Genomic DNA, 12,259 nt, shown 5'->3' on the forward strand with positions numbered 1-12,259 from the left:
CGAGGAGCTAGGGTGTAGCATCACCATCGGGACAAATGCTTTAGCTTGTTAGCATTCTGAGATTGTACAATTTGGGATTATTTCCTCGTTTGGCTTGGCTTTATTATTCAGTGAACACCCTGAGCAAGGGCCGCAAACAGCTGTTAGAAATGTGGAAGTTAGGCTTGTTTCCTGGGGAAGGAGATGGTTTGCAGGATGTGAGGAAAGAAGAAGGACTCAATCTGAGTGCCTGTTTCCTGTTCTCGGTGCCTCGTAGCATCTGTCATCCCCAACGGAAACTCCATTCTAATGGTGAAAAGTGTAGAAGGCCTCAGCAAGTTTTTTCATTAGAGGCCTATTTATAGCCTAAAAACTCTGGTCTCAGACTGTGAGCAATCAGAGAATAATGAGTTACTGAGGTCCCTGAAAAATAATTTTTGGTGAGCGGCTCTATCTCTTTCTAATAATAATGGCCAGAATTCATTGGCTGCTTCGTAGGAGTAGTTCCTGTGTTAAGTACTCTGTATCCTTTCAGATCCTCCCAGTAGCTCCAAATGTTGTTCCTATTTGACAGATGAGGAGTCTGAGACATAGAGAGACTGAGGAACATGTCCGGGGTCATACAATATATGAGTGAGACAGGGATTTAACCCAGGCCTTAACCTCCGTACGGTGTGGCCCCTACTTCCTTCCCTGTGATATGAATGAGACTATTTCTCTTAAGTACTTAGGTTGGACCCTCCTGTTCATCTCCGCTCCCCACCGCCCCTGCCCCTTTGGACATCTTAAATAAGATTTAAACAGTTTTAGATTTATATGAAATTGAGCTGATAATACAGAGTTCCCATATACCCTCCTCACAGTTCCCCTTGTTATTAACTTCTTGCATGAGTATACACATTTGTTATAAACATTGAACCAATGCATTGTTAATGAAAGTTCATAGTCTAGTTTCAGTTCCTTGTTTTTCTTTTTACCTAATGGCCCAATTCTATTCCAAGACCATCCAGGACACCACATTACCTGCAATTGGGATATCTCCCTGGGTTCCCATCAACTGTGACAATTTTTGACTTTTCTTGTTTTTGGTGACCTTGATAGATTGGAGGCGTACTGGTCAGGTATATTTTAGGATAGCCCTTGATTGTGCTTTCCGGGTGGTACAGTGGTAAAGAATCTGCCTGCCAGTGCAAGAGACACAAGAGATGCAGGTTCTGTCCCTGGGTTGTGAAGATCCCCTGGAGAAGGGAATGGCACCCCACTCCAGCGTTCCTGCCTGGGAAATCCCATAGATGGAGGAACCCGGTGGGTTACAGTCCAAAGAGGGGTCACACAAACACAACGGAGCATGCACACACATGGCACCTCTTTATGAGAATTTTTCTTGTAATTAACATTTTCCCTCATAGTTAGACTGAATTTATGAGGTTTTGAGAGAAATATCACAGGATAAAATACCATTCTCATTACATACTATCAGCGTGATTTATAATGTTTGATGTTGTTCTTGCTCATCTGGATGAAGTAGTTATTTTTCAGGTGAAAAGTGAAAGTGAAGTCGCTCCGTTGTGTCCAACTCTTTGCGACCCCGTGGACTGTAGCCCGCCAGGCTCCTCCGTCCATGGGATTCTCCAGGCAAGAGTACTGGAGTGGGTTGCCATTTCCTTCTCCAGGGGATCTTCCCAACCCAGGGATCGAACCCAGGTCTCCTGCATTGCAGGCAGATGCTTTAACCTCAAAAGTCTTTTTCTTCCCCCTTCCTTTCCATTCTGTATTGGTTGGAAAGAAGTCATTATGCACAATCCTTTTGCTCTGCTCCCCTCTTTTAGGGTGAAGTATTTACCCACCTTATTTGGAAAACTTCTGCATGGGAGATTTGTCTCCTCCATTTTTTAATTTGAACTTCCCTGGTAGCTCAGTTGGTAAAGAACCCACCTGCAATGCAAGAAACCCCAATTTGATTCCTGGGTCGGGAAGATCTTCTGGAGAAGGGATAGGCTACCTACTCCAGTATTCTTGGGCTTTTCCTGGTGGCTCAGCTGGTAAAGAATCTGCCTGCAATGCAGGAGACCTGGGTTAGATCCCTGGGTTGGGAAGATCCCCTGGAGGAGGGATAGGCTACCTACTCCAGTATTCTTGGGCTTCCCTGGAGGCTCAGCTGGTAAAGAATCTGCCTGCAGTGTGGGAGACCTGAGTTCGATTTCTGGGTTGGGAGGATCCCCTGGAGGAGGGCATGGCAACCCACTCCAGTATTCTTGCCTGGAGAATTCTACTTCTCCGTAGTCTACGGGGTTGCAAAGAGTTGGGCACAATTGAGTGACTTTTCGCTTTATTAATTTATTCACTCTTTGTTTACATCGGTATAGACTCAGACAGAATTGAGTGACTTTCACTTTATTTATTTATTCAGTCTTTTGGGTACACCAGTATAGACTTGTGGATATTCATTTATACTGTGGGATACAACACAGTGCTACTTTATGTATTTTGTTGCTCAGGTTGTTTCAGCTTTGATCATCGGGAGCTCTTCTGTTTGACTCCTGTGTCACTTTCACACGCCCCTCGTATTGTGTTTGTCTGAGCCCATCTTGTAAGATGTTCTAGACTCAGCTTGTATATTTCCCATCCCAGTCTTAGAATCAGCCGTTTCGTCAAGGAGACCTGTTTTATTTTTTATTGGAGAATGACACCAGAAACCAAGCTCTGGGTCTGAGGTGTGCTCATTGCTCTTGGGGTGTCATTTCTTTAGGCCCACTCAGCTGACATGGCTAGGAAATACAGGTGTATATTAATTATGTGACTATATGTGTCTGTACGTATCTTTATGTATAACCATCAATATATGATGTTAAACATGAATTCTTCCTGATGTCTTCAGCTCTAATCCTTACCACATGGACCATTCTAGCGCCCTCTCCCGGCTTATTTGTAAGTTTCCTCTCCAGCAGTGAGAAAGCTGGCTTCTACCCTCTTTCCGTTTACTTATTCAGTTCCAGTGTATGTGTATAGCACTGTCAGAATCATTAACTCACACCCCTGAAGAAAACGACTTCTCAGCTAGAACCCAGTGATTCTGTGCAGCTCCTTTTGCCTTTAGTCCTTGATCTTACAGACTGCAGTTCTTCTTTTTTAAAATAATAAGAATAGCTCATGGTTTTGATCACTCACTCTGCCCTAGGGACTGTTCTGAGTCCTTCATATGTATTATCTCTTATAGGCCTCGCACCAACTCTGTGAGGAGGGATCTGTTATTACATCTGCTTTACAGATGAGGAAGCTGAGGCATAAAGAGGTTAGGTTAGTCTAACCAGCCAGTGGGTCAGTCTGACTTCTGGAGAATGTGTTTAGCCGTATTGGCTATACTGCTCACGAAATATAGGTGTTTAGGAGACGTCTTCGCTTTGTCTAACGGAGTGCAGTCAGTGACCTACTGAGGAAGGTTTGGTGACATAGGGGTAAGTCTCTGCACAGCAGTTCTCTCCAGTTTCTGCAGATTTGTCTTCAGATGCCAGGGCCTGTACGTGTAGTTTGGGAAGGAAAGACAGGTGTGTAAACACTTGGTTTTGAGCTCATCTCCTCCTACTCTTGGCCCTTTCCCACCCATATTTACTCTCTGTATCCTTCCTGTCACAATCCTTTTCTTCCTCCTCCTTGCCCTGGAGCTTTTTCTCTGCTTTAACTGCCCCGTGGCCCCTCGCCGGCTTCTCCGCCCTGTACTGCCTTCGGTGCTTAGCCCTGACTCTGTCTTTGTTTACATTTGTTTCCCCAGTCTCTCTTAAGTTCTCTTTTACTTTCCCTCCAAGGGTTCTAATCCCTACTCACTACTGGTACCAAAACGTACAATGAAAAATGTATAAGAAAGCATTGCAAGACTACCTTGGTGAGTCCAGATGTTTTTCCATCCTTTATGTGCTTTTTCAGGCAAAAATGCGGGGGGGGGGGGGGGACAAAAAATAAAACCTCTCTGCACCTTCCTTTGTTCTTTGTCATCAGGAAAACCATCTAGCTAGGGGTCTCAGAGGCAGTCTAACTGGCAGCCTTCCCGGAAACAGAAGAAAACTGTTTTGTGGCCGGGAGAGCCAGGTGGGAGGGTCTAGCTCAGGGTCAGTGTCAAGGTTACTTGGCTTTCGTTCCCTGGAGGGCAGAGTGCATTGGCTCCCACCCGAAGGGGCTGGCAATGTCCCATGCTCCACTGCTTCAAAGGCCACCCTCGGCATGGATCTTTTTACCTTTTTGTTACCTATGTTAGGGAAAGATCAAATCCTTGGAGAATATCCTAAAATAGAAGAGTGTTTTGCTGCTTTTAAAAAATGTTTCCATGTCTTATTTTCTGCTGATGATTAAGTAACAATAAATTATTATCTCACATAGATTTCTAGGGAGAGAAAGCAGCTCTAAATGGACAGTTATTTTTTTTTGTCATAATAATCCTATTTCTTGGCTTGGAAGTTTCATATCATGGGAGCAATGACTTCATGCCTAGAAGTTTTTTTTTCATTAAACTTTTTGCCAATTCTAGAGTATTTTATTACCTGTGGGATTTTTAAATGATTTAATGCATTTACCTTAAAATCCCCATATGCGTTAAAAATCTGTGGTTTGAGCGTAATAGCAGCCTAATGCTCACCTCAGTCAGCCTTCTTATTCTGCATTGCATACCTGAAGGTCCCTGAGAGTGATTAGAAGTTTTGTACTGTTGCCTTACACCTCTCACCTAAGACAGTTGTCCAGTGTCTTCCAGTCAAATATTATTAAGTGTGATTTCTATTTGGCTAAGAAATTGAATGAGTGTAGCAAATCTCATCATGCTCCATTTCTCCCCTTTCCTTGTTCTTTAAACAGACCTTCCTTATGACTCTTATAAGTGTTTTGCATTTTCCTCAGGACCTTTAGCCTGAGGAATAGCCTATGCTATAACCCCAGAGCCTTCACCCTGCTAATCCTCCCTATCCTTAAGGTCTTTTAACGTCATTTACTCAGGAAGACACTCCCTGGAGCCCTGACCAGGTTCATCTTCTCTGAAGGTAAATGCCCTCGACTCCCCTATTGTGACATTCATTACATAAATAGTTTTTGTGAATATGGAAAATAAAGGGTACTCGACAGATATTAGTTGGATTAATGAATTCATTTTCCCTAGGGAAATTTTTACTTTTATTAGAAGTAAAAGTCTTAGAAGCTGCCTCCAGGCCTGGGCATGACTTCCTACCCTGCAGACCATTGTAGGTTGGAAAAAGTTCACATACTACAAGGATTTGCTTCTTGCCAAGAATGCCTAAGGGAGAGAAAGTGATCCTGGTTGTCTGCTCTGCCATCAGATTTGGATCCCTCCCACCCCCAACACCATCCTTCTTAATCAGACACACACTTTCCCTTGGGCCTGAGGAACTTTGCTCTGTATCCTACCAAGACTACTTTGGAAAAGAAAGTCTTGTGCTAGCTTTTGTCTTTACTGAGTTTAGGTCATGTCATAGTCTTTCCATTTGGCTTCAGAAGTTGCCTCTTCAGTCTTCACAGATCATTTAAGAAGCATGTCTTGTAGAGCAGTGGTCCCTAACCTTTTTGGCACCAGGAACCAGTTTTGTGGAAAACAATTTCTCCCTGACCAGGGGAGGAGGGGGATGGTTTTGGTATAATTCAAGCCTGTTACATTTATTGTGCCGTCTACTTCTATTGTTACTACATCAGCTCCCCCTCAGATCATCAGGCGTGAGATCCCAGAGGTCGGGGAACCGTGTTTTAGATTGTGTTATGCGTTATGTTCCTGAATTGGTCTGTCCTGAGGAGGATGCCTCAGGGGTGTGTGTGTGTGTGAGGATGCCTCAGGTGTGTGTGTGTGTGTGTGTGTGTGAGGATGCCTCAGGGGTGTGTGTGTGTGTGTGTGTGATGATGCCTCAGGGGTGTGTGTGTGTGTGTGAGGATGCCTCAGGTGTGTGTGTGTGTGTGTGAGGATGCCTCAGGGGTGTGTGTGTGTGAGGATGCCTCATGGGTATGTGTGTGTGTGTGTGTGTGTGAGTGAGAGGATGCCTCAGGGGTGTGTGTGCGCACGTGTGTGGTAGTTGCTCACAGTGATTCTTTCAGCAAACCTGGAGCCACAAGTGTTGTAGACATATGGTTTGTATCCCGTGTCACACTTTCTGTCTTATGTGGCAACTTTTTTGAGTTATTTCCATGAGCACTGATTGATTTTCATTGAGCCATACCTCTCTTAATCCCTCCCTTTTGTGACTTATGGCTATTAGTCTTACGACTGCTAACAGTCATGTTTCTCTCCAGATATCTCAATATCTGTATTGGCATTATGTCATTTGAAACTCAGCCGATCAGTGTCAGGTCGATGATGGCAGGTGTTACTGTCTCTCCTCCAGGTAAGGGTCAGTGGAGCTAAGTGATGGGTCCAGCTCCCATTGTTCATGGTGGCACAGTGAGGATGGGAACCAGGTTTTTCTTCTTGAATCTCATATTCTGTGTACAGAGCCAAGTAGCTTCTCTAGCTTAATTGTTACACCTTTCCTGTAAGTTTTTGATTTTTAACCAGGTCTTCTCTTTATTATTAAGGTTCTCTACATCTTTCCAACTAACCAGTTCTGGTTAGAATGCACATTAGATCTTAGGAGTGGAGCCAGGAAAAGTAAGGAGGAAAAGCCATTGGCCAGTAACCCTGTGGTCTCTGTCATGATATTGTGACGTTGCGTTCCTTTTTGAAATTTTCAAAGTTTCACATTTTATCTGCTTCTAAGTCTGTCAAGAACAGAACGTTTCTTCCCAGGACTGGTGAACATAAGGGTACTATGATCTTTGGCTCACGTGCAGGCCTGTCCAGAAAGCCCGCCTCCCCAGGATGCTGATAAACGCTCTGCTGATAGGAGGGCAGGGGTCTGCCTTGTGTTGTGCTGTGCTGTCTGTGTCTTCCTCTTCTTCCTCCACCTTCATTTATCATCTGTGTGAAAATGCTTTTTCTAGCTGATTCAGTATCTGGGTTGGTAGTGAACTTTCAAAGCCTTCTTGGGCTAAACTATGGGAAGGGTACTGTCACAAAAGGTGAAATGAGTAGATTACCAGAGTTAGTAGACAATACCCGTCTGAGAAGGATGAAACGTACATCTAAAGGCAAGTCCAGTATGGATTAGGGTCCCTCTTGAAAACTCGCCCAGACTTTCCGGGGCTACAACTTGCCACGGGAGTAAGTTCTAGACAATATGCCCTATAGGAATACACAAGTACACAAGCATGTAAACAAGGATTTGCACTTTTTTTAGTTGTAATTGTGAGAACCTAACAATAACTTTGACATGTGGATCACAACACACTGTGGAAAATTCTTCAAGAGATAGGAATACCAGACCTCCTTACCTGCCTCCTGAGAAATCTGTATGCAGGTCAGGAAGCAACTGTTAGAACTGGACATGAAACAATGGACTGCTTCCAAATTGGGAAAGGAGTACATCAAGGCTGTATATTGTCACCTTGCTTATTTAACTTATATGCAGAGTACATCATGTGAAATTCTGGGCTGGATGAAGCCCAAGCTGGAATCAAGATTGTCAGGAGAAATATCAGTAACCTCAGATATGCAGATGACACCACCCTTATGGCAGAAAGCAAAGAGGAACTGAAGAGCCTCTTAATGTAAGTGAAAGAGGAGAGTGAAAAAGTTGGCTTACAGCTCAACATTCAGAAAACTAAGATCATGGCATCCAGGCCCATCACTTCATGGCAAATATAGAAACAAAGGAAATAATGACAGACTTTATTTTTGGAGGCTCCAAAATCACTGCAGATGGTGACTGCAGCCATGAAATTAAAAGATGCTTGCTCCTTGGAAGAAAAACTATGAACAACCTAGAAGTTACTTTGCCGACAAAAGTCCGTTTAGTCAAAGCTATGGTTTTTCCAGTAGTCATGTATGGATGTGAGAGTTGGACCATAAAGAAAGCTGAAAGCCAAAGAATTGATGCTTTTGAACTGTGGTTTTGGGGAAAACTCTTGAGAGTCCCATGGACTGCAAGGAGATCCAACCAGTCCATCCTAAAGGAAATCAGTCCTGAATATTCATTGGAAGGACTGATGCTGAAGCTGAAACTCCAATACTTTGGCCACCTGATGCGAAGAACTGACTTATTGGAAAAGATCTGATGCTGGGAAAGATTGAAGGCAAGAGGAGAAGGGGAAAACAGAGGATGAGATGGTTGGATGGCATCACTGACCAGTGGACATGAGTTGGTGATGGACAGGGAGGCCTGGTGTGCTGCAGTCCATGGGGTCGCAAAGAGTCAGACACTACTGAGCGACTGAACTGAACATTAACTACCTGTGCACTAGTAGAATACCTATATTAATTATGGCATGTGCATGCAGTGGACACTGTGTAACCCTGAGAAACAGAGCTGGAGGCAGTGGATAGAGAGGTGTATGTATGTATGTGTATATATGTGTATATATATATATACACACACACATACATTTTGTGGGAAAAAATCCATGGTTCATACATATTTCATCTATTTAAATATATGTATACGTATCCATAGAAAAGCCTAGAAGGATATACTCCAAACTATTAACATAAAGTCATAAGAATAGGATAGAATTAGGATGAAGGGGAGTAGATATTGTTGTTTTAGTTTATACACATTAGTAATATTTTTTCAATAAGTAATCAGTCTTGTAACTTTAACAATTATGATGGGTAAAGAGTTAATGCAATATTGATATCTTTAATGTCTGTCTTTTACTGAAATTTTGCATTTCTGCCTGGCTTTTAGGTTATGGACCTCTGAGGGGTCATGAGGCTCACTGAGTTGCTGGTCTCACTCTTGGTTGGATGCTGTTTTTGGTTTCTAATTGTGTGAATGTGGATTATCTCTTTTTCATCAGTATCATTGAAAGAGTATTTTCTCACTGACATATCAAAGAATAGTGAGTTGTAGTACTAATTCAGTTAAATCGCCTTTCTTTTGACAAGTGCAGAACTGTTCTGTGAGAGTCAGTATAAAGGACGCAAGCATCAGGTTTTCCTAGATTCCGGCTGTCACCCCACCTATGTGCCTACCCCAGCTCTGGGCTCATTGCTTCTCAGCAAAGAAGGGAAATTATTCATAGAAAAAGTCATCTTCCTTATAAAAATGAAATATTAGAATGCTGCTTCATCATTTTCTTCTTTATATTTGGTTTTGGAGAAGAAAGGAGAAATAACAGGTGCTGTGTGTGGGCTTAAAAAAATTGAAGTCTGTCACTCATGGCGGGGAGTAGTTAGGGCTTCAGCATATGAATTCGGAGGGACTCAGCGTTCATACATAACATAATGTATTGATAACAAGTAAACCAAACATGGAAGGTTCACTGGCTAACAGCTCATTAATTTCATTTTACTTGTGCTTTCAATTAGCCCCAGATGCCAGATTAATTTCTTCTAGCTTTTTGCAAGGGAATGAAACTTTTGTTTTTCTTTTTAATTCGATCTGGACTAAAGATTTAGAAAATATTGAATTATTTCTGATGTTTGAAATACCAACTTTAATGGTTCTCTGCCATTTATTTTTTCTGTTACTATGTGATTATAGTCTTCATGTCCCTTTTAGTAAAACAGTGGTCTCCACAGCAGTGAAAAGAACGAATTTATTTTTCTTCTGGGTTTGTACTTCAGTTCCAAAAGTTACGCATTAAATTGTCTTCAGTTGCATTTATGCCTTGATCGTCATCCAGGTCTCTACTATGAAATTGAGACTTGTGAAATTTAGGCACACCTGTGAAAGCCCAGCCTGTGGTTTCATATATATGGAGCATAATGGCTTTTAGTTTCTTTACAGTTTGTTGACTAAGCAAGCAATTTGAAGTATAATTAGATGATAATTTTGAATTTGGAAAAAACCCCTACCCCTACCTCAGGGAATTCCCTGTAGCTCACATGGTAAAGAATCTGCTGTGATGCAGGAGACCAGGGTTCGATCCCTGGGTTGGGAAGATCTACTGGAGAAGGGAATGGCAATCCACTCCAGTATTCTTGCCTGGAGAATTCCATGGACAGAGAAGCCTGGTGGGCAACAGTCCATGGGGTCACAAAGAGTTGGACACGACTGAAGCGACTTAGCACACACAAGTGATTTCATAGTCACCAGGTCATTTTATCTTCACCTACCTTGAGAATGTTATTGTTGTTTGAATCAATTGTGTCTGACTCTTTGCGACCCCATGGACTGTAGCCCGCGAGGTTCCTCTGTCCACGGGATTTCCCAGGCAAGAATACTGGAGTGGTTGCCATTTCCTCCTCCAGGGGATCTTCCTGACCCAGGAATCAAACCTGCGTCTCCTGCGTTGGCAGGTGGATTCTTTACCACTGGCCACCTGGGAAGCCCCTTTAAAGAGAATAATCTCGTGTAATTAGTAATACGTCTGGATGACTCTCTTTTTGTGCCGTGGTCCTTAGGTGGACTCCGCTGAGCCACCAGAGGAAGTCCCCTTCGTAATGAATGGCCTTGCTCACAAGTATTTCTCCTTTACCATGTCCTTTACCTCACTGTGCTACTCACATTGTTTCTCCTGCTTGAAACACGTTGTCTCTGGTCACTTTAAAAGCGAAAGGATAATGTTGTGAGGGCATTTTTGGTGCTTTGCCGAAGCCGTGGTGATCTTTGTAAAATTAATTTTACACATTTATCTTTCCTAAACCTGAGGCCTTCCTTTCATCATATTTCTGGCCTACTGACAGTCAGTTATTTCCTAAAATGTTAGCACAGTAGATCTTGTGGTCTCTGACTTGAGTGAATCCAGAATTGGAAACACATAATCTTGTTGTATACACAGGATTACTTTGAAGTTGCTTCAGGACTCACTCAATATTCTCCTGCGTGTCTTTTTTTTTTTTTTGCCCCATATTTGTTTTTCCAAATTTATGGTCCTGTTTTTTTTTTTTTTTTTTTTAAAACTTGCCTATCTTTTCCCCTGCTCCCCAACCATCACTTAAAATAATGAAAGGTAGTCAGGCTATTTTCAAGTGCTTTAACTTCACTGACACTGGTGGAAGCTTTTAGGTGAACTATCCTATGGTCAGCGGCCCACGTTTTCCTGGGGCCTAGCCGGGGCGGGCTCTGGAGGCCAGGGCTGGCGTCGAGTCTCCACAGCCGGTGGGGTGCAATGATTCTCTGCTTCTCTTTCTCAGCGCTATCGCATCCATCCTGAGGGCCTGGCTTGACCAGTGTGCAGAGGACTTCCGAGAGCCGCCTGGCTTCCCCTGCTTACAGAAACTGCTGGATTATCTCAAGCAGATGATGCCAGGCTCTGACCCAGAGAGAAGAGCACAGAATCTTCTTGAGCAGTTTCACAAGCAAGAAGTAGAAGCTGACAGTGAGTACTCATTTGATTCCAGGGCAGAAGCTAGATCCTGATCCTGCACACCTCCCACGACGAGGAAATGCTCTTCCTTTACTTGTTGGGTTGGAGGCCTTGGTTTCCCTCAGGACAAGCTGACCAGGGATTGGTGGCCCATGTAAAATTCTTAAGGTTATTGAAGTCCCAGTTATAGACTGTATAGATCTGGAGAATGGAATCCCTCTGGAGAAGGGAATGGCAACCCACTCCAGTATTCTTGCCTGGAGAATTCCATGAACGGAGGAGCCTGGTGGGGCTACAAGTCCATGGAGTCACAAAATGTCAGACACAACCGAGTGGCTAACACTATAGAGCTTTAGAACAGAGAAGGGGATATTCAAGACCACCTAGTCTGACTCCCTCATTTTATGGCTGAGGAAACAGCGACTCCGGGAGGCGAAGTGATTTCCCAGGGTTCCTTTTAGTACCATACAGAGGACGATCTCCTTGATGATCTTTTGCCTTTCGTTGTCATTGCACAGCATGCTCAACTTGAATTTGTTCTTCATTATCTGCCTGATCGGTTCCTCCTCCTGTCAAATGAAAACTCGTCACAGACAACCACCCCCATTCAGCAGGCAGGGAATTAAATCCAGTCCTGCCCCTGCCCTCACAAAAGCTTGGGAAGCTCAGAAAAGATGTTTCCCCTTCAGCTGGAAATATCCCTGCTCTCTGTCCCCTGCCTGAGGCAGATCTCACATCTCCAATAGACTCTCCCAAAGGAAGTCTCTGTGGCTGTTTTTTTCCTATCTGAGGAACTGACTGCCTATTTTCAAGGACAGAGCAAAGGCCACCACTGCAGGTTCTGGGCTGCTTGGAACCGTCAAGCTTTGAAGAAAGTCAGAAAGAGGCTAGGACAGGCTTCCAAGCGGTGACGGTTTGTCCCCTCACTGGCTGCCTGGCGATGGTTGCC

General features: G+C 43.5%; 1 protein-coding gene across 5 annotated transcripts in view; it reads left to right on the plus strand.

The window, feature by feature from the left end:
* Positions 1 to 12,259, plus strand: part of RGL1 (ral guanine nucleotide dissociation stimulator like 1) — a 277,599-nt gene that overhangs the window by 215,564 nt on the left and 49,776 nt on the right. For all 5 annotated transcript variants that reach the window (XM_027565549.1, XM_027565551.1, XM_027565553.1 and 2 more), the window contains one exon: positions 11,138 to 11,322. In XM_027565549.1, coding sequence (XP_027421350.1) covers positions 11,138 to 11,322 — 185 coding nt within the window. The remainder of the gene's footprint in view (positions 1 to 11,137; positions 11,323 to 12,259) is intronic.

This window comes from Bos indicus x Bos taurus, chromosome 16 (assembly GCF_003369695.1).
Source record: "Bos indicus x Bos taurus breed Angus x Brahman F1 hybrid chromosome 16, Bos_hybrid_MaternalHap_v2.0, whole genome shotgun sequence".
In the NCBI taxonomy this organism is placed as follows: domain Eukaryota; kingdom Metazoa; phylum Chordata; class Mammalia; order Artiodactyla; family Bovidae; genus Bos; species Bos indicus x Bos taurus.